This window comes from Zingiber officinale, chromosome 6B, assembly GCF_018446385.1.
Source record: "Zingiber officinale cultivar Zhangliang chromosome 6B, Zo_v1.1, whole genome shotgun sequence".
Taxonomy (NCBI): domain Eukaryota; kingdom Viridiplantae; phylum Streptophyta; class Magnoliopsida; order Zingiberales; family Zingiberaceae; genus Zingiber; species Zingiber officinale.
This window is the reverse complement of record NC_055996.1, coordinates 10,750,205-10,773,437: the sequence shown is the minus strand read 5'-3', so window position 1 is coordinate 10,773,437 and position 23,233 is coordinate 10,750,205. Positions and strand designations below refer to the sequence as shown.

The 23,233-nt window shown below is 42.8% G+C and overlaps 1 protein-coding gene and 1 long non-coding RNA gene across 2 annotated transcripts; both read right to left on the bottom strand.

The window, feature by feature from the left end:
* Positions 1 to 1,904: 1,904 nt before the first annotated feature.
* LOC121989933 lies at positions 1,905 to 5,104 on the bottom strand. Its single transcript, XR_006114367.1, has 4 exons — positions 4,573 to 5,104; positions 3,014 to 3,139; positions 2,300 to 2,389; positions 1,905 to 2,206 (listed from the first exon to the last, which is right to left on the bottom strand). It is a non-coding gene; the product is annotated as an uncharacterized LOC121989933 (long non-coding RNA).
* Positions 5,105 to 18,161: 13,057 nt separating this feature from the next.
* LOC121990755 lies at positions 18,162 to 23,028 on the bottom strand. The gene is made up of 5 exons (XM_042544830.1): positions 22,315 to 23,028; positions 21,372 to 21,454; positions 20,758 to 21,306; positions 18,822 to 20,682; positions 18,162 to 18,725 (listed from the first exon to the last, which is right to left on the bottom strand). Exons 1-5 carry the CDS (start codon positions 23,026 to 23,028, stop codon positions 18,162 to 18,164), a joined length of 3,771 nt encoding a protein of 1,256 aa, XP_042400764.1.
* Between the last annotated feature and the right edge of the window lie 205 nt (positions 23,029 to 23,233).

Genomic DNA, 23,233 nt, shown 5'->3' with positions numbered 1-23,233 from the left:
AATAAAATTTCCTTAATTCCCTTGACATGATTTAATTGAGAAAAATAAAATAAAATTTTCCCAATTAATCTCTAATGGTCGGCCACATTAAAAGAGATAAATTAGACAAGTTTTAATCAACAATTAAAACTTCCTAATTTGTTTCCGGAAATTTTAAAAATTAAAATTTCTCTTTAAAAATCTCTTCATGGTTGATAAAAAGAAATTTCTATAATTTTAATTTTATCAACATGTGGATAATTTTAAAGAGAAAATAAAATATCTCACCAATCTACAAATAAGGAAAGAGATCTAATCTCTTTCTTTAATCTTTTATAGTTCTTTTACAAGAGAGATATTTTAATTGTAATTCTCTTTAATAAATTATTTCTTCCACATAATAAAAATTAAAATTAAAATTCTTTTTTAATTTAATTTGGCCGGCCCCCACTAGCTTGGGTTCAAGCTAGGGCCGACCACCCCAATTTATACCTAGGCCGGCCCTAGCTTGGTTCCCAAGCTAGCTTGGCCGACCCCCTATTGGTGGGTATAGAAGGTGGGTATAGGTGGGTATAGTACTCTATAAATAAGAGGCTACGATAGGGACCGAGAGGAGAAATTGATTTTGGTCTCCCGATAAAATTAAGCATCCCGTGTTCGCCCCGAACACACAACTTAATTTTATCAATAATAATTCATTCCACTAGAGAACTATTATTGAACTACCGCACCAATCCCAAATTACATTTTTGGGCTCCTTCTTATTATGAGTGTGTTAGTCTCCCCGTGTTTAAGATATCGAATGTCCACTAATTAAGTGAGTTACTGACAACTCATTTAATTAATATCTTAGTCCAAGAGTAGTACCACTCAACCTTATCATCATGTCGGACTAAGTCCACCTGCAGGGTTTAACATGACAATCCTTATGAGCTCCTCTTGAGGACATTATCAACCTAGTATCTCTAGGACACAGTTTCCTTTTATAATCAACAACACACACTATAAGTGATACCATTTCCCAACTTATCGGGTTTATTGATTTATCGAACTAAATCTCACCCATTGATAAATTAAAGAAATAAATATCAAATATATATGCTTGTTATTATATTAGGATTAAGAGCACACACTTCCATAATAACTGAGGTCTTTGTTCCTTTATAAAGTCAGTATAAAAGAAACGACCTCAAATGGTCCTACTCAATACACTCTGAGTGTACTAGTGTAATTATATAGTCAAGATAAACTAATACCTAATTACACTACGACCTTCTAATGGTTTGTTCCTTTCCATTTTGGTCGTGAGCTACTGTTTATAATTTATAAGGTACTGATAACATCATCTTCTGCATGTGACACCACATACTATGTTATCTACAATATAAATTAAATGAACAACTACAAACAAATGTAGACAATTTGACCAAATGTGATTCTTTATTCATAATGAATGTTTACAAAGCTTAGGTTTTCAGTATACACTCCAACAGAATCGTGCTCAAATGTTATTAGTACAAGACCCTAATTACTCAAAGGGCTTCAAATTTGGACATGTGTGGAGCATTCTTCAAGGTATTGAGAAATTCAACAGTGACAACGTCAAAGCTGCATCTACGAGAGTGCAACGACAAACTGCTCAAGCTGATTATTCTCAATCATATAATCTCAAGAAAGATGCTTATTCACCTTCATCTTCACATGTCTCTTCGTTTAATCTTAACATAACTGATTTAGACAATGGTGGTACTTCAACTAAACGACCTATTGGGGTGAAGAAAGCAAAACTGAAAAGAAAGAATGAACAACAATTCAATAAAATGGTTTCATAGAATGACGAACTTGTTGCGGCGTTGGATCGAAGTACCAATGATGCTATGTTCAAGGAAGAGAATAAAATTTTATTCAAAGATTTGAATACCATTGTTGATCCGATAATGCATGAATTTATTCACGGTGAACAAGTCAGAATTATGTAAAAGAGGACTGAAAACCAAAAATCCATACTTGCACGAAAATGATGCAAGATGGTGCTGCACTGTTCACTTGCACCATTTTAGTATAAATTTTGGGATCTCTATTGGAAGAGATATGATGTCCCTTTTACACCAAAATGGTGAAAAGGGCACCGGTTGAAGTTGCTCTACGGGCACTGCCCAAGTTCAGTGAGATCCTTCTCAGAGTTCTGATACAAAGTGCAATTACTGGACCGGAGCATTATAGGCACCTGCAAGAAAAATAATAGACAAGATGAGTAAAATAATCAACACCCATGGAAAAAATATGAAAGAAAATGTTAGGATCAACAACTATCCTTTACCTTTCCTATAAACACTTTTGCAAACTTTTGAGGCTCTGTCACTTCTTCACAATCATGCCCCTTCTTTATAATTCTTTTAGGCTCAGTTTACTTGCAATAGTGGACGATGAATGAATAAAATAAACCTAAGGATATGATAAGAAAATAAAAAGGGAAAGAAATTTGATCCTATGCATACTTATTTACCTTGATTGAAGAAGATAAGTACATGTGGTATAATTTTTATAATTAAAAGAGGATACATGTATTATTTTCTTTGATATATGGTGTAATTTTATATATATGAAAAGGGATACATGTATCATTTTTTTCTATCAGTTGTTTTCCGTCCAATTTTGAGATGATAAATTTTGACTCTAAAATCATCCGTTGATGGATTATGTTTTCCCTCTCTTAAAATTTTGAATAGTACTAAATGACTAGAATCTGACCGTTAGAATAGATTTTATTCCTAATTTTTAGAATCAATATGAAGGGTATCTACGTAATATCATATTTTATGAGTCCATAATATCAAGAGAAAAGCATTGATTATTCATATTTTATGAGTCCATAATATTAAAGGAAAAACATTGATTATTCATTTTCTAGCTGGTCATATTCTGATTATTATAATTTATCGTAAAATTTTAATAAAGTAAAGGACAAAAATTGTTTTACTTTTGAAATTATTTTCTTAATTTTACTTAATATAGTATTAGTGACATAACATACAATGAAGCAGAATAAGTCGAGTTCCTCGATCTTGCTTCTTTTGGGAATAATGTGGCGGTTTCACCATCAGACTGTCATCATAGGCCTGCTCAAATAAATCTGCCCGAAGTTTATCTTATAAATACTCTGCAAAAAAACATAAGAACATTGCTCAGCAAATTGAAAAAGACCTAAGAGCTCACTAATTTCCAGAGACAGACTAATAATTCAGAGATAACAACCAGAAGAGATATATCCAATTGCAGTTTGCTTAAAGCAACTTAGTCATGTATGATTTTGAACCGAGATGCTATCTAAATCATATTCAAGATATAAATCTCATTAGTGCATGTTATCTGCTCATGATATTGTATAATTTGATGAGAAAAAATAGATCAAATTCAATGCTTGAATTGTAGAGACGCTTTCAAAAAGTAAAGATTTCAAGTTAGCAGAACTAAAACTGAATATATCAGAAATGTATTTCCAATCATACAAAAATAATTCTGAGAATACTTATGATGAACGAACATGAAATTCTTCTCAGTAAGAGTTCGAGATATCCTAGAAAATATTATTTGCTAAGAAGATATTTATCACACTGTCATTAAGAAAATTAAGGTAGGTGGTTGAAATGGGAGGAGCTTGTTGAGTCTTGTGCCTAAAAGGAAAATTTAGGCGATTGTGAAATGGCTTGTCATACTTTATAGAATGGAAGTTGACCAAGGAAGAAGCATATACACACATATATAAATAAAATAATTTTTTTAAACAAATACGGATAAGAATTTCAAGATGGGTGTGCAAATGAAACAAAAAATATTGATGTCCAAGAGAAATTAGATTTAGCTCCAATGTGTGGTTAAATAAGAGAGGGCACATTTATCACTCACCCCATCCAAATATAGGGTAAGTGGTGAGGCTATGGTAAGCGAATCTGTCACATCCGCTAATTAAATTATACAATTTAATATTTCACTGAACCCCTTAATTTCGCAATAATGTCGTAGTAACGAGCCCAGGATCGCTCTCGAGGAACCAACAGTACGATGTAATTTAGGATTGTATTTTTATTCCTATTTTTGGGATTTTCGATATAAAAATGGAATGGGGGGATTTAAGCTTGAATTTAAATCTAACAAATGAAAAGCACAGCGAATAAAGAAACTAATCTAATGCAAGAGTGAAACCTAACTATGTGCCAATGAACAAATCATTACGCATTGTCACACTACGTTGTGATAAATCCATTAACACACTTAAACTAAATATGAAATAACAAGACAGAAATAAAATCTAATCTAAGCAGAATTTAAACCCTAACTTAACACTTAAACATTAAACAATTAACCAAACATCAAATAAACACAAATTAAGCTTCAACTATGAAATGAAATGCTAGATTACTTGCTAAAACGTAACAAACATTAAAAGAAATCTGTCTAAGCTATAAAACAGTAAGAAAAAGAACTAAAATGAAATAAAAAGGTAAACCAATTCATTCTCACAACCAATCTCATCAAACTTCACACTCAAGCCGTCACACAAGAGGCCGAAATCGAAACCACCCAATTTCGGACCTCAGTGGAGCATCTCAGTGTCGTATCAGCTCGAGGAATGCTCACAAGTGCCGACGGACCGCCCCCGGCACGCTGGAAACAACCCAAAACCCCAAGAATGGCCGAAATCTGAAATCTGGTCTCTGGATCTGATGGGAAGCTGTGGGACGCGGATGGACGTCGGATGGAGTTCAGCAACGCCGGAGGACCACCGCTGAACGCTTCTGATGAGAATCGGAGCTCAGATTTGGAGGACCACCTCCAAATCTGCGGTGAAACTAGGAGATGCCGCGAGCCAAATTCCACCGGAGAGAACACCCTCCAATGGCTCCAGAATATCGTGATGATGCCGCCGAGAAGCTCTCCACCGAGATTGAAGCTCGGGAGATTGAAAGGAGAAGGAAAGGTGGTCAGAATCCAGAAAAATCGCCGCGGGACGAAGCTGCTGTGCGCTGTGGAGTCGACGAAGAAGCTAGGTAGTGTAGCTTATTTAAATCAGATCTGGATCTGGAATGGACGGTTGAGATGATTCCGGGCTAAATCAACGGTGAAAAGTCATCCAAAATCTGATCCGAAGGTACTGATATTGATTTAGGGTCTGGATCTACCCTCCCGTAGGTCGGATCGATCAGATCATCACTGGATGGCCCAGATCAGCCCAGTCTTCATTGAACGGCCCAGATTAATTCGGCTTGATCAATGGCTAGATGAACTCAGATCTGGATCAAAACTTCTGTATCTTCATCAATGGCTCAGATCTGCTCTCCATTAAGTTAGATCGGCCAGATCTTCAACGGATGATCCAGATCTGTCCTATTCTTGATGAACGGCCCAAATAGATCCAAAGCTTGATCTTCTTGTTTCAACTTTGATTCAAGCCCAATTTCGGTCCAAATAGATCCAAATCTAAGATCCTTTGATGCCTACAAAATAAGAATAAAATATTAGTATCAAATAACACCAAAAATAATATAATTTGCAATTAAGTCCAAAAATACGTACTATGCACAAAATGTGATGTAACCATGATTTAAACTATGAAATCAACATCAAGCCATGCATATATGAATCAAAATAATGCAGTAAAATCATGGTTATCAAATCCCCCACACTTTGTCTTGAACGTCCCGTGCAAGTAAAGAAAACTAAAAATCATCTCTACACAAAAATTCCCTAGCAATATCTAGAAGATAGTAAAAAGAACTTAACTCAAACCATCTAAAGATCACAAACAATCATGAATACAATCCAAACAATAATCAGTAGGTATGGTAGTTTCAATCCAGTTGAAAAATTAAACAAGTTGCATCTCACAAGGAATTTACCTATTCTAGCTCTCACACTCAAACATGTGTATAAGTGGAGCTCACTCAATGCAACTCACAACATTTCACTACCATAGGCTTGCTCATTTTCTAATTCTCCACCACTATAAATATAGCATACATGAATCAAAAGGATTTATCAACAAGAATTTAAAATGGAAGTAAGAATAACAATGAAAGTGAATGAAATAGGCAAAAGAAAAGTATTAAATGAAAAATTGAGGAGATTAGAGTATTGGAGGAATATACTTGATGAGTTGACCATTTTGATGTAAAAAGAGATGAATACCATTTGTCATTACCACTTCAAAGTATCAAGCTAACCTCCCCTTCAATTTGATGGCAAACCAAGAATCTTGATACTCTTTTGATACACTCTTGTGATGTGCCAATTTCCAAATTTTTCTTCTGTTTTCACTGGATTTTTCACTTCCACTCCATCACTTGAAAACTCAAAAACAAACTCACATTAGCTAATGGAAAATATCTCCCTCCCCTACACTTAAAACATTTTCCGTCTTAGACAATACAAAACACCAAGCTTTCCAATTCTTAACACACTTTAAAAGCCACTGTTTTCATTATTTCCCTGCTGCAGAATTTGATCTCTGTTTCTGTCAGTGGCAGATTCAAAAAGATGTGCATCTCTATTGCATTAGTAGAAGACCAAATCAAATTCCATCAACCACCAATTGCAGCTTTTATCACAAAATTCAGCAACCTGGTCTCATAAATTTTTCCTCCTGCAGATTCAGTTTCTGGAATGTCTGTGCTCACTACTTCAAAATCAAAAATCCATTCCCAGAATTACAGTGATTGAATCTTGACTCCTTTCATTGACTTCCTTCTATATAAATCAAAAGTAAATGTTGAAATCTGGTTTTCCAGATTTCAAATCAGCAATGGGTAAAGTGCTGCTGTTTCAGAAAATGGAATCTGGATTCAAATCTATACTGCAACAAATTCAGTAAAGAAGATCTTATAAGACTGTAAGGGCAGTACTAAATCAAAACTACATTGATACTTCAATTTCAGAAATGGTATTGCTGAAATTGAGTAGTAATTCTGCAACTAAAACTTCACAACCACACTAATCAGATTCTGAATTCTGCACTTCATCTTAAACCAAATAGAATTCAGCTAAGATGAATGTATCATTTGGTTCCGAAATGTTAGAAGATCAAATTTAGATTGTTGCTGATCAGAATTAGCACACAGAACTTGCAATATGTAATTAATACTCCAACCAGCAGCTTTGAACCATAGTTTCCAGCTGCTTCTACAACTTACAGCTTTTGATTTAACAAATTTCATCAACAATCTGACTTCAAAAATTAGCACATTCCACTCCAGTAGCTTAATTAAATTACACTTCCAGATTTCAGAACTTGATTCAAATTTTCTGCAGCTTTTTCTATTTCTGTTTTAAACTCAGACTTTTGTTTCTTGTCTAAGGCAATTTTCTGAACATTACAGCAGCTCTTGTTCAGCTAAAAGAAGTTGCTAGATCTTCTTAAGTTTCAGCAAATTGATCATATCACAAAATCCCGAAAATTCTGATGTTTCATCTCCATAGTCCAGAATCACCAGGAAATCAACACTTCACTGTTTTAAGCAGCTTAGTTCTTCAAGATTCTCACTATTTAGAACACTACTGCATTTCTGCTATCCAGCATTTTTAAAAGTCTTTGAAGGCCAAATACCATTTGTTGCTGCCAAATACAAGATTCCACTTGAATTTCACATTGGTTTAAACTTGCTACTAAATTTTGATACACCATTTGGCACAAAACAATTTCAACTTCCTTGTTTCTGCTTTCTGTGTTCTGCAGATTTTTATTACTGAACTTAAGTTCAGAATTCACAATTCTAGGTGATCTCAATTCAAAGGTACATGATTTTATACATATATGCAGAACACAGATACACCATTTCTAGGTACTGATTTTGTTTCCACTCTGCAGACTTAACAGAAATCCACTTGAACTCCCATTGATCAGAAACTAGGACAAAGGAATCAGCTTCAAAGGGATCTTCTAGCCACTGTTTCTTCAAAGGAATCCATACACTTGCAACAAGCAGAATAAAATCTGCGCCAGATGATGGATGATTCCATTATCTAGCAAGTATGCTTCATCAACATCAATGTCAACAAGAGAAAGAAACAAATTTTAGCTTGACAAGTCACACAGGAAAACTTAGTAACTCAGCTCAACTTCAATGTTCTGAGTTTTGTATCCTACTCTGCAGAGTCATGCCAATAAATAAAATTCTTATTTATAGCCACTGTAGGAAAAGAGCAGAATTCAATAACTTAGTTTTGTCTTGATGCACATTCTTCATATCACTGTCCTGTGACTCTTGCCAAAATTCCAGCAACAGATTTCAGAAATCAGCTTCTTAATCCTGCTTTCATTACTGAATTTCCTTTTACTCATCTCTCAACTTTTACAGAATTTCCCAGTTCTGCATTTCTTTCACAGAATTCTGAATTCCAGGTTGGTACATTGATAATAGACCCTTCATTTCCATTTTACTTCAACCTTCAACTTCCTGCATATTCTATTTATTTTCCATCAGCAATTTTGGAACTTGAAAATTTTCAATTTTGCATTTCAACACTTAGATGATAATCAATATTGTCTTTTGAATGGATTAGGACTTCACCATGTAAGCTACCCATTCTTCTTGTCTTCATTTCTGCAGCTCTTTTAACTTTTAATTCCTGCTGCCGGATTGTTTCTGAATTCACCTTTCAAAGTCTGCAGAGGTCATGGAAGCAAGAATTCCATTTGTTACAGCACAAAACAAAACTTAAACTTGATTTTCACATCGGTTTCAAGACTTCTCCTTAATTCCGGCACAATTTTGATACCTTCAATTTTCTGCAAAATTCTTCACAGCAACTTCTTATCTTCACTGTCCCACTTCAACTCAAAATGATTTATTTGTCTATCCAGTAAAGGTAACAGAATTTGAGCAACAGAATTTTCAGGAACCAGTTCTATTTATTGCTGTTGCCACTTCCTGCTTTTCTTCTCAGTTCAGAAATTTCCCTCACTGTTTAAGGTACCAATTTGCTGCCCTTTTCTTCAACTCTTCCAAGTAAATGATCCTCCATTCAAGTAATTCATGAGTGGAATGGTACACATCATTTGAATTTTGAATTCTAACCCTTTTTGATCAGATTTCAGTGTTAAGTTCTATTTAGTTCCGATTCTAATTTTCTTGTAAACCATACAATTGAGGAACTCCTATAACTTCCATATCATGCTCAAAAAGCAAAAATCAACCTTCATGAAGCTATCAAAAACCTTCATCATCCTCAACCACATACTAATCTTCCCCCACACTTAAAACATTGTCCATCTAGTCAACTCAACTCATCAATAATTCAACCAACACTCCAAATGAAATGAAAACAAAGCAAAGTGATCAATAGTTAGAATGCTAGATAAAAATTTTTGAGAAAATTGTGGGAAAGAAATTAGAAGTAGGTAGGGGAACAAAATTGACAAAATCCTCAATTTCCATGTACACAAATGCTATTGTGATTTTGAAAAGAAACTAAGTAAGTTCTAGAGTTTAATTTGCTATGAGTGCATGCCACACAACAATTAAATAAAATGTAGGCTTTAAGTGGTCCTCTCTAGGTATTTTCATGCAATCAAGCTAAATCGATCAACATGGAATCCGCTACCATTTTAACCAATATCATGTAAGTAGAGCATTCAATCATGTCCAATGACCTAAAATTGATGATCAAATTAAAGAGATTTTTACCATCTTAAAAGTATTACTTAGAAAATTCCCATGAAAAATTTTATTCAAATGACATGCTATGTATACCAACTAAATGCAAAGTATGGAAATAAAATTGCAAAATTTATAAACAAAGTGCAAATGCAAAGTATGAAACTAAAATGCAAATGAAAAGTATTAAACTAAAGACACGTATAAAGCAAGAATTTATTAACAAAGCATGAATTAAAACGCAAAAGGAAGTGAAATTGGAACCAACTCCCCTTTCATTTCCGGTGGTTGAAGAAGATTCAAAAGAAGAAGCCACCCCGGAAGTGGAGTAATCAAAGTTCCATCCAAATTCTTTTTATTCTTCATTTTCCTTTCAAAATTCTTTCTGGAGGTCGAAGGCGGTTCAGTGTAAGCATCCACTCCGGAAGCTTATGTTCTCCTACCACATCAATAAAAGAAAACACCTCCCACACACATGTGGGATAAAAAGAAAATAGGAGAACATTAGTGTGGGTAAAAGATATTTCAAGAAATGATTCACATCTAATAAAATCAATAAATGGTACCTCTATGAAATTTCCTGATTATCACAAACAATACTTACCTTATCGTGTTGAAAGGTACCTGGAGTGGTGATTGTTACCTCTTGCTCATCAAATAAATGTTCAAACTCTAGTTCTGGTGAATGCTCAACTTCATGTAGTGATTCTTGAGTGCTTGGCTCCATAGCACAAGTCCCTACACTTACATCTTCAATTCTTGGTGATTCTTGAGGTAATGCTTCCAGTAAGCACTCCCCTACACTTATATCATCTTCTACAACAATACCTGCATCTTCAACAACATCTAAAGCAACACTATTAGTAGAATCAAAAATTTGAACAACTACATCATCACAAAAATAAAAACTACTAAAAGAATCTAGTAAAGAAGTAGATGCAGTGTCAGGCATGACAAGATCTCCACAATCCATCTCTTCACTGGCGTTTTGTGTTTGTAACTGATGAATGGATGATGCAATCTGATCTAACTGATTTTGTATATTCTGTATCCTTGAAAATTGTTGCTCTTGATGCTCTCTCATTTATTGCATAATTTCATTGGACTTCCAAATTGACTCTGCAAATTGTTCTTGTACTTCCTCATACCTATTCCGTTGCTCCATAGGTGGGTAGTACTGTCTCTCCCTCCAATCTCCAAAATACATATAATATGGATCCATGGTCAAATAGAATTTCCTGTTCTTACATAATCACTAGCAAATAAAATCAGAAGACTCAGGAACAAATAAAATCAACACATGGATATATAATCATGAAAGCAATCAAACAACAATCCTAAAATTACCAAACATTACATATTAACGTTTTCCCCGGCAACGGCGCCAAAATTTGATAAGCGCGTCTGTCACATCCGCTAATCAAATTGTACAATTTAATATTTCACCGAACCCCTTAATTTCGCAATAATGTTGTAGTAACGAGCCCATGATCGCTCTCGAGGAACCAACAGTATGATGTAATTTAGGATTGTATTTTTATTCCTATTTTTGGGGTTTTCGATATAAAAATGGAATGGGGGGGATTTAAGCTTGAATTTAAATCTAACAAATGAAAAGCACATCGAATAAAGAAACTAATCTAATGCAAGAGTGAAACCTAACTATGTGCCAATGAACAAATCATTACGCATTGTCACACTACGTTGTGATAAATCCATCAACACACTTAAACTAAATATGAAATAACAAGACAGAAATAAAATCTAATCTAAGCAGAATTTAAACCCTAACTTAACACTTAAATACTAAACAATTAACCAAACATCAAATAAACACAAATTAAGCTTCAACTATGAAATGAAATGCTAGATTACTTGCTAAAACGTAACAAACATTAAAAGAAATCTGTCTAAGCTATAAAACAGTAAGAAAAAGAACTAAAATGAAATAAAAAGGTAAACCAATTCATTCTCACAACCAATCTCATCAAACTTCACACTCAAGCCGTCACACAAGAGACCGAAATCGAAACCACCCAATTTCGGACCTCAGTGGAGCATCTCAGTGTCGTATCAGCTCGAGGAATGCTCACAAGTGCCGACGGACCGCCCCCGGCACGCTGGAAACAACCAAAACCCCAAGAATGGCCGAAATCTGAAATCTGGTCTCTGGATCTGATGGGAAGCTGTGGGACGCGGATGGACGTCGGATGGAGTTCAGCAACGCTGGAGGACCACCGCCGAACGCTTCTGATGAGAATCGGAGCTCAGATTTGGAGGACCGCCTCCAAATCGGAGCTCAGATTTGGAGGACCGCCTCCAAATCGGAGCTCAGATTTGGAGGACCGCCTCCAAATCTGAGGTGAAACAGGGAGATGCCGCGAGCCAAATTCCACCGGAGAGAACACCCTCCAATGGCTCCAGAAGATCGGGATGATGCCGCCGAGAAGCTCTCCACCGAGATTGAAGCTCGGGAGATTGAAAGGAGAAGGAAAGGTGGTCGGAATCCAGAAAAATCGCCGCGGGACGAAGCTGCTGTGCGCTGTGGAGTCGACGAAGAAGCTAGGTAGTGTAGCTTATTTAAATCAGATCTGGATCTGGAATGGACAGTTGAGATGATTCCGGGCTAAATCAACGGTGAAAAGTCATCCAAAATCTGATCCGAAGGTACCGATATTGATCTAGGGTCTGGATCTACCCTCCCGTAGGTCGGATCGATCAGATCATCACTGGATGGCCCAGATCAGCCCAGTCTTCATTGAACGGCCCAGATTAATTCGGCTTGATCAATGGCTAGATGAACTCAGATCTGGATCAAAACTTCTGTATCTTCATCAATGGCTCAGATCTGCTCCCCATTAAGTTAGATCGGCCAGATCTTCAACGGATGATCCAGATCTGTCCTATTCTTGATGAACGGCCCAAATCGATCCAAAGCTTGATCTTCTTGTTTCAACTTTGATTCAAGCCCAATTTCGGTCCAAATAGATCCAAATCTAAGATCCTTTGATGCCTACAAAATAAGAATTAAATATTAGCATCAAATAACACCAAAAATAATATAATTTATAATTAAGTCCAAAAATACACACTATGCACAAAATGTGATGTAACCATGATTTAAACTATGAAATCAACATCAAACCATGCATATATGAATCAAAATAATACAGTAAAATCATGGTTTTCAGGCTACCAATAGGTTCTATACTTTAAGAGTATATAATCAATTAGAGTTGAAAGTATAAAAGGTAGAGATAGACTAGAGAAAACTTTTAGTTAATGGAACAAGGATGATTTGTTTAATTTGAATACTAATAGTGGTAAAATTCAATGGAAGGATATGATCTACATAGACAACCCTAATTACTTGGGACAAACATGCCTTGATGATGATTGTCAAACAAGAGTGCACTTGGTATACATGCAAAATCATAATCATGACACTACATTAGGCAGTGGACAAATTGGTTTTGCAGCTTATATATGCAAGCATAACCAACTAATGCAATTTCTGCATGCTAAGGCAACCCTGAAAACTAAGAGCTTTTTCTATCTCAGAGCACCCTCACTGTTTGAAGAAAAAATGCAATGATAGTCAAATCAAAAGTTAGTTAGGATTCTTCTACTCAACTCCCTCTGCTAATATTCAAGGAGGCCTTAGGAACATCAGATCTTTAATCCAACCACATGTTTACTTATGATCAAGGAGGGTTCTGTGATCAATCGACTTGAAGATGGGTCCGACCTCAATTATGTAGTTATGAGATATCCAAAATATTTTTTTCTATAGAGAGGATTTCGGAGTCATTCAATCTCTCTGGACTCATTATAATTCTCAAATAAGATTTCAATAAATTTTAATTTTAAAAAACTCTTTTAAATTAATGCTACAGTCACATAAATAGTCGGTAAAATTTTATAGACAATCACATCTGATCCTGCCCTGAAGCTGAGTAGACGGCTGACGGGAAATAACGCTGATGTGGATCTCCGTGTGCAGTGGAAACGCCTCGCTCCTGCAATCACAAGTCGTTAGTGCCAAGCCGGGAAGGGGTTCCCGGCGACGGCCCTCCGACGCTCAAGTCACACAACAGCAGGAGGGGAAAATAAGGGAAACAAAGAAGTGAATGGCGGTGCCCAAAGACGTATATGCACATACCTCCGCGGATGACCACCTCCTCTCTTATATAGAGCTTCGGCAGGCTGACTGCACATTTCCCGAGCAGTCGCGCATTCCCAAAATTTCCCCAAAAGCTAACATCGAGAAAGGGTCCTTGACGTCTTACTATAACGGGGTGAACGCCTCTCTGTCAAGGCAGCGGGATCTTCTCCAGTACGATTTTCCGTCCATCAACGCCGCCAGCCAGCGGCATTGACTCCCAAAAGGATATTGGCACATATCTCCCGTCTGATTTGTCGACCGTTAATCTGATTGAACTTCCCTTGATCGTTCTGACCAGCCAATTTCATATCCCCTTACGAGTATATCACATCCGAGCGGCGTGAGTGACTTTGGTTTCAATGCGCCGCAGGCTGACCCAACTCTTCTTGAATTCTTCCGGTCGGACGGCGAATTCTTCCGGCCGACCGGCCTGTATAGACGTCCGCTCGGCTGGTCCCTTAGCTGACCACCTCTCAGTTTTGACCTCCACCTAAGCGTTACACTTCCTGGGAGGGGGGCCCTCCTAGATTATGACCGGATCATATGCCTCCCCTTTAAGTCTAGTCGAAGGAGGCTGTAAGTCCGACTGACTGGACAAAATGTTGTGAAGATGTGATTTCCTGCGGGCATGGCGGTCACCTATGCCGGTCAGCCCCCTTCACGAGCCGGTCGGCCAGCCTGCCGGATTGTTTATCCGCGAGCTTTCTATCTTTGCTCGGTTGGCTTCTGGAGCCTTTGCTAAGGCGCTCCTCGCAAAAATCTCTTCGAAACATGTACCAACCCGAGGCATTGATGTGAAGCACGCTTCCTTAATTGCTTTGACAACCGCCTTATCGACGCACGCCACGCGTCTCCTCCTGCTAGCGCACGTTTGAGGTGACAGGCTAGGATGTGACCTTTGGGTTATTTGAATTTTAATGGTCGGATTTGCCTCTAGGTGTTCGCGTTGTCAATCGGACGACTAAGCGAGGTCCCTTAATGTTTATAAGCTTGTCACCGCCGTCTTCTTTCTTTCATGCTTTTGCTTCCGGCGACTTCGTCCGCGTTCTTTGGCGATTTTCCCCGTGTTCCCCGGCGAATACTTCGTGTTCTTCAGCAAATCCTCCTGTTCCCCTGTCATTCACATTCCTGGTGAGTCCATTGTCTTCTTCTGTAGCCCCTAACTGCTTTGTCTTCTGCGGTCTTCTGGCGAGCTCCTTCTCTTGCTTCTACCCTCTTTTTCTTTTTGCACTTCCTCCCAACTCCTCTCGTTTCCTCCCTTCTATCATGGCCGGTGCATCACAGCCTTCGTCCTCTGCTTCGGGCCCCTGGTACGATACTATGGAGTCGCGATTCGATGAGGATGATGCCCGAACCCTAGCCAATACCTTTGACCCTCCTGGCTACGAGATCCATGTCCCGCTAGCCACCAATCAGCCTTCCGCTCCGCCGACCGGCTGTGTCTGCTTCTTCCACGACCAATTTGCTGCCGGTCTGTGGCTTCCTCTTCATCCCTTCATCCTTGATGTTTGTAGATACTTTGGTCTATCCCTTTCTCAGCTAGTCCCTAATTCCTTTCGCCTTCTGTGCGGGGTAATTATCCTATTCCGCTTACATCGCATTCCCCTGACCCTTCGATTTTTCACTTTTTTTATTACCCCAAGCTGTCCGATCAGCCAGGCACTTTCCTCTTACAAGCTCGGCCAGGCTTGGTCTTTTTTGATAGGATGCCTTCCTCCAATAAGCATTGGAGAGAACACTTCTTCTTTGTCCACTTCCCCGACCGGCCTTCCTTCCAAACCACTTGGCAACTTTCGCTGGGGCCCCAATCTTCGTTGCCTCGCTACAAGAACACTCCCGCCTACTTGCTTGCTGCCTCCATGCTAGCTGGTCAGAAGTTCAACATTCACAAGCTGCTGGAGGAAGGAGTCTTGGCTCTTTTTGGCCTTAGTCCGATCAGCCCCGACGAGCCGATCAACCTAGGTACACCATCAGTTTTCCTCCTTTCTCTTTATCTAACTGATTTCTTTCTTTATTTTGCAGCCGACATCATGATGCGAGCACGCTTGGTCGGGAAATCGAAGCTTACCTCTGCCGATGTTGACCAGGTAGTGGTTGAAGTGTTGGCCGAGCGGGGGTTTCAGCTGGAAGATCTCCCAGGATCAGTACTGCCCGAACAGGGGCCTACTCAGGAGGCCGGTGGGGAGTCGAACCTGATGCCAGTCGGAGCAGCAGCAGCAGCAGCAGCGAGAGCGCCGATCATGGAGCTTCCGGTGGATCAGCTAGCTCCAGAAGAGGGCTCGCAATCAGAAGCGCCACTTGAGAATACGCGCAAGAGGCGTCGCGCAAAGAAAGCTGCGTGCTCCATGACTTCGGTGGCGAGGGTTGCCGATCAGACCGGTGCTTCCGGTCAGATACTGTCGGAGGCTGCCAATGTTTCTTCTGACCGGACACCCTCCACCCCTCTCGTTGCCTCTCCCGCCGCTAGTCTGCCGCCACTATCGGCTCAGGGCCGCATCTTAAGGTCAAGCATCAACCCAGTGCCCTCTTCTTCCCGCGCGGGCCGATCAGCCTCTTCCCATTCGGCCACAACTCGTCGGAGACACGTCACGGCCACACTCCACCTTCCTACTGAAGATCTTTCAGCGCCGGGCAGCTCAGCCGATCAGACTGAACACCGGATTATCATTAAAGGCCATTTGGCCGAGATATGGGAAGATGCGCGCGCCCGGGCGACGGCTGCTCCTCCGGGTGTATTAGCGAACAACTACACTAAGCAGATTACCGGCGTGAGTTTTTATTTTAACTTCCATACCGATTAATTTGGCCTTGTTTTTGATCTCCTTCCAATCACGACTTTCGTAGTTTTGGGTGGACGGTCTGGCTATGAGCCAGAGACTTGCCTTTGTAGAGGATGAGTTGAAACGGCTGAAGGAAACCCCCGGCCAGTCGGGCACCACTCACGGTCTAAACGACACTCAGGTGGCTCAGCTGCAGGCTGACTTAGCCAAGAGTGAAGAGCTGCTGACCGCCGAGCGGGGTAAGAGCGCCGAGCAAGTCGGGTATATTGACCGACTCAAGAAAGAGATCTCCACATTCGAGAGAAAAATTACTCTGGCCACCAACCGCAAGCAAAGGGTTGTTGAGGATCTGGAGAAGAAAAATGTGGAAGCCCGGGCTCTCGAGCAGAAGTTAAAGCAGACGGAAGACAAGCTGAAAAATGTTGAAGGTCTGTTGATGTCCGAGCGGCAAGCTCGCGAGTCCGAAGAGGCCACTTTAAGAAGCCATCTATCCGACAAGGACGCCGATCTTGCGGTGGTGAAGGTAGATCTGGAGAGCGCCCGGTTGGCCTTGGAGGCCTATAAGGAAAGCGAGCCTAGCCGATTCGAAGAGATGAAGGTGGCTTACATCCGGTCTGACACCTTCGTGGATAAGTTTGTTGCCCGAGTTCTCCGACTCTTCGGCTGCGCCGTTGACAACATTTTTGATCTAACTTAAGAAAAAGGGACATCTGCCTGCCGATCTGCCCGGCTCCACGATTGATCGCGACCAGCTCAATGACTCTATCCCCGACAATGCCCTGGCTTATTTGGAGTGAACCTTCTAAAGTGTTTCTGTTCGCTTGGTTTGCTAAGTGCTTTTTTCAGTTGTACTAATCGGTCATCGGGTGTACCCGGTTGGCATGAACTTTTAAGACGTAACTGGCTTCTGTCTTATCTTTGACAATTTTCCTCGATATTTTGATCGTCTTTGAATATGATTAGACAATCATCTTATTCTTACTTGTTGCTCGATCATACGAGGGTTTAAGGTCGCCGCTCGACCGTCGATGACACGAGGGTTTAAGGTCGCCACTCGACCATCGATGACGTGAGGGTTTAAGGTTGCCGCTTGACCGTCGATGACGCGAGAGTTTAAGGTCGCCGCTCGACCGTCGATGACGCGAGGGTTTAAGGTCGCCGCTCGACCGTCGATGACGCGAGGGTTTAAGGTCGTCGCTCGACTGTCGATGACGCGTTTGATAAGAAGGGGTTAGGAGAGATCCCATTGTTTTCTTCCTGTGTCCAAGGAAACATACATTTAAGCAAGTGTACATGAATTCACTCGCTCACCTCTCATCCGGCTCTGTAAGGTTGGAGGTGATTTGCGCTCCACGGTCTCTCCAGCTTCCTTTCCTCCGCGTCCTCCAAGTAGTATGCACCCGACCGCAACCTTTCTGCTACTTTTAATGGGCCCGTCCATGGAGCTTCCAACTTTTTGACATCTCCGACCGGCTTGACCCTTTTCCAGACTAGATCGCCCACCTGGAAAGATCTGGGGATCACCCGGCGATTGTAGTTTTGTCGCATCCTTTGTCTATATGTTGTCAGCCGGGCGGCTGTTTTGTCTTACGTCTCATCGACCATGTCGAGCTCCAACCGTCGCCTTTCCCCATTTTCTTCGTTGTAGTGAAGCACCCGATCGGACTCAATCCCAACCTCGACTAGGACGACCGCCTCTCCTCCGTATACTAAATGGAATGGCGTGAAGCCAGTCCCTTCTTTGGGAGTCGTCCGTAGCGCCCATAACACACTGGGTAGCTCGTCCACCCAGCTGCCCCCCATGTGATCGAGCCGAGCATGTAACGCCTTGAGGATTTCCCGGTTGGTAACTTCAGCCTGTCCATTACTTTGAGGGTAGGCCACGGAGGTAAAAGCTTGCTGTATGCCATAACCCGCACACCATTCCCCCAACTCTTGGCCCGTGAACTGTCTCCCATTATCCGAGACAAGTCGGCATGGTATGCCGAACCAGCATATAATATTCTGCCATAAAAACTTCTTGACCATGCTTTTCGTTATTCTCGCCAGCGGTTCAGCTTCCACCCATTTTGAAAAATAATCAACAACCACAAGTAGGAACCTTCTCTGACCGATCGCCATAGGAAAAGGGCCGACTATGTCCATTTCCCACTGGTCGAATGAGCACGCAATAGAGGACACTTTCATTTCGGAGGTCAGTCAGTGAGTCAGATTGCTGTACTTTTGGCAGGATAAGCAAGTGGCTACCAACTTGCTCGCATCTTTCTGGAGTGTTGGCCAAAAATATCCTGCTAGGATAACTTTCTTCGCTAGTGATCGCCCACCCGGGTGCCCTCCGCAAGAGCCTTGATGTACTTCTTGAAGGATGTATTCAGCGTCCTCAGTGCCCACACATTTGAGCAGAGGGCGTGAGAAAGCTTTTTTATACAATTGTTCGCCCACCAGGGTGAACCGAGAGGCTCTCCTTCTCAAGATTCGATCAGCTTCATGACCTCCTGGTAAGCCTCTTGACTGGAGGAACCTAATGATGGGTGCCCTCCAATCTTCCAGAAATGGTATCCCCCTTGACTGGTCAACGTGCGCCACTAGGTAGACCCGCTCAATGGGGGAAGTGGCGATGATCGGCGTCATTGCGCTAGCCAGCTTTGCCAGTTCATCTACCGCTTGGTTCTCTGATCGGGGAATTTTATAAATAACGACCTCTTGGAAATTTGCCTTAAGCTTTTCGAAGGCGTCCGCATATAGCCTGAGCCGAGCGCTATTAATCTCGAACGTTCCGTTCAGCTGCTGAGCCGCCAACTGTAAATCCAAATGTAAGAGTACCTTCGTGGCCCCGACGTGCCGAGCGGCTTGGAGACCATCTATGAGCGCTTCGTACTCAGCCTCGTTGTTGGTGGCTCGGTAGTCCAATCGAATGGATAGATGCATTCGGTCTTCTTTTGGGGATATAAGCAAGATGCCTATTCCACTACTCGATCGGGCGGACGAACCATCCACGTATACCCTCCATGAGGACTCTGGCTCAGGGTCTGGCACTTCTGTGATGAAATCCGCTAATGCCTGCGCTCTTATAGCCGACCGGGGTCGGTATTGGATATCGAACTCACTGAGCTCAGTGGTCCATTTGATTAACCGGCCAGACGCTTCAGGGTTGAGCAGGACCCGATCCAAGGCGCTATTGGTCATCACAATTATAGAGTGGGCCAGGAAATAGGGTCGAAGCCTCCGAGCGGCGAGGATCAGAGCGTAAGAGAGCTTCTCAAGACCTGTATAGTGGGACTCAGCGTCTTTCAATATATGACTCAAAAAATATACCGGCTGCTGCTTCCCCCCTTTCTCAGTGATTAACGCTGAATCGATGGCATGCTCGGTTGACGATAAATAAAATAAAAGCGGCTCCCCCATAGTTGGCTTGGCTAAGATGGGCAAGGGGCTGAGATATTGCTTGAGTTCCTCGAACGCCTTGTCACACTCGTCATCCCACTGGAACTTGGTCGCTCGCCTCAGAATCTTGAAAAATGTCAGGCTCCGGTCAGCTGATTTAGATATGAACCTTGATAGAGCCGTGATCCTTCCGGTCAGCCTTTGTACTTCTTTCAGGTTACGAGGTGACGCCATGTCTTGGAGAGCTTTTACTTTACTGGGGTTCGCTTCGATTCCCCGTTCGGTGACTATGCAGCCCAGAAACCGTCCACCCTTAGCACCGAACAGGCACTTGGTTGGGTTAAGCTTGATCCCGTAATTTCGTAGCTTCTGGCATGTTTCTTCCACATCTGCACATAGGGCGACAAATCGGAGAGACTTAATGAGTATGTCGTCAACGTATACCTCCAAATTCCGTCCGATCTGCTTCCGGAACACCTTGTTCATCATTCTCTGATAGGTGGTGCCTGCGTTCTTCAATCCGAATGGCATGACCTTGTAACAGAACGTCCCATCAGCCGTGACGAAACTGACCTTCTCCTGGTCTTCGTGCGCGAGTGGAACCTGGTGATAGCCTTGATAGGCATCGAGCATGCAAATCAGCTCGCATCCGGCCGTCGAGTCCACCATCTGGTCTATCCTTGGTAGCGGGTAGGAGTCCTTGGGGCAGGCCTTGTTTAAATCCCTGAAATCGATGCACACTCGCCATTTATTACCTGGCTTGGAGACCAGCACTACATTGGCGAGCCAGGTTGGAAACTGAATTTCCTCGATGTGCCCGGCCTCCAGTAGCTTTTCTACCTCGGCTCGGATAATCAGGTCCTGCTCAGCGCTAAAGTCGCGCTTCCTTTGCTTGACCGGTCGGGCATCTGGTCGAACGTGCAGCTCATGCAGTGCCACGCTTGGATCGACCCCGAGTAGCTCGTGCGTCGACCAGGCAAACACATCGTGGTTTCTTTGAAGGCAGGCGACCAGCTCCTCCTTTTGCGGGCCGGCCAGATCAGATGCTACAAATGTAGTAGCCTCCGGCCGGCTCAGATGTATCTGTACCTCCTCCTTGTTGTCGTATACCAGTGGGGGCGGCTTTTCTCTGATGGCGTTTACTTCCAATCGGGGGCATTTCCTGGCGGCTTTAGCGTCCGCCTTGACCATCTCAACATAACACCGCCGGGCCGCCACTTGGTCCCCTCGAACTTCGCCTACCAGATTCCCCACCGGGAATTTGATCTTCGGGCAGTAGGTCGACACTATCGCTCGAAATTCGTTGAGGGCGGTCGGCCCAATATCACGTTGTACGCCGAGGGCGCATCTACCACGATAAAATTCGTGGTGCGCGTCCTAATCAGGGGCTCCTCTCCAAGCGAGACGTCTAGCCTCGTCTGCCCGATTGGCGAGACTTCATTGCCGGTGAAGCCGTACAGCGGTGTTGCCATGGGTAGGAGTTCAGCCCGATCAATCTGCAATAAATCGAATGCTTGTTTGAAAATAATGTTTACCGAGCTTCCTGTGTCGATGAAAGTCCGGCGAATGGTGAAATTTGCGACCACCGCCTTGATGATCAGTGCGTCATCATGAGGGATCTCGATCCCCTCCAAGTCCTTAGGGCCAAAACTGATCTCAGGCTCCTCTGCCTTCTCCTTGCTGCACCCTACCGCGTATATGGTCAGCTGCCTCGCGTGGCCTTTCCGGGCTCAGTTGGAATCTCCCCCGGTCGGGCCACCTGAGATCATCCCAATTTCTCCACGGGAAGCGTTCCTTCTGTTCTCCTCTTCTGGCACCGAATGTCTGTTCCGATCGGCCGAGGCGTGAGTAGGGTTTCTTTCTTGGGGATGATGCTCCCGTGGCTCGTGAGCCCTTCGACCCTCGGTTTTTCGGTCGATTCGGCGCTCGGGCTGTCGATCCGGCCTAGGCGACCAACGTCTATACTCCTTTGGCGCGGACCGATGCACATTAGGGTCACCTCGACACTCCCACGTGTTGTGCGTCCCTGATTGATGGAACTTACAGAACATCGGGGTCTACTTTTTGCCCTTCTTGAGTTGGGCGGCCTCCATATGGACTGCATGCATTCTCGGCTCGGGATACGGTTGCGACCCCGCAGCCCGGGGACCGGTCGGAGGCTGGTGGTTGCTTGGTCTCCTCCGATCGGTCGCCAGTTGAGGCTCGGCAGGCGCCTCTTTCCTTCAGGCCGCTTGTGCTTCTTCCACGTTGACGTACTCCGTGGCTTTCCTTTGGAGATGAGCGAAATCTTTCGGGGTCTGTGGATGAGGGATCAGAAGAACTCACCCTCTACGAGCCCTTGAGTGAAAGCGTTTACCAGCACTTCTGATGAGACTGCTGGTATGTCCATCGTCGTCTGGTTAAATCGTTGAATGTATGCCCTGAGCGCTTCTCGGGGACCTTGCTTCAGTGAAAACAAGTTGACGCTCGTTTTCTGATATTGGCGGCTACTCGCGAATTGGTACAGGAAAGCGGCCCGGAAATCCTTGAAGCTACGTATGGACCCGGTCGGCAACCTGGTGAACCACCGTTGAGCTGGTCCCGAAAGCGTTGTCAAGAATACCCTGCACTTTACCCCATCGGTGTACTGATGCAAAGTGGCCGCGTTGTCGAACTTGGCCAAGTGACCATCTGGATCGGCGCTCCCATTGTACTCCCCAATCGCCAATGGGGTGTAGTGGCGAGGTAAGGGATCCTCCATGATTCCTCGCGAGAACTGGTCGTTGATCCGTTCGGGCGAGTCTCCGTCTCGTGGCGCTTTTCCCTTCCTCGCATCCCTTTCGGGTGCCTCATCTGACGAGGAACCTCGGTCTCGGCGGGCTCTGCCTCCTTCCTCTAAGGGCGTCCTAAACAATGCTCGGTGAAAAGGGATTGGCGCGTTTGGTGCTGGCCCGGTCGTGTCTGATCTCTTACCCACGTCCGGGTGGGCTATGGGTTCAACTCCGCGACCAGGATCTGCAGGCTGGCCAGATCCTGAGATGGTCGGCTCCTGTGCCGGTCGATCGGCTAGCATTCGCTGCTGTTGTTCCATTGCTCTTGCCACTCCGGCTTGGATCAGCCTCTCCAACTCTTCTGTCGTCAGCGTTACGGTTGTTGATCGTCCGGTGTCTTCTATCCTCTGCTTCTGGGTTCAGGCCGAAGTTCCCACAGACGGCGCCAATTTGATCCTGCCCTGAAGCTGAGTAGACGGCTGCCGGGAAATAACGCTGATGTGGATCTCCGTGTGCGGTGGAAAC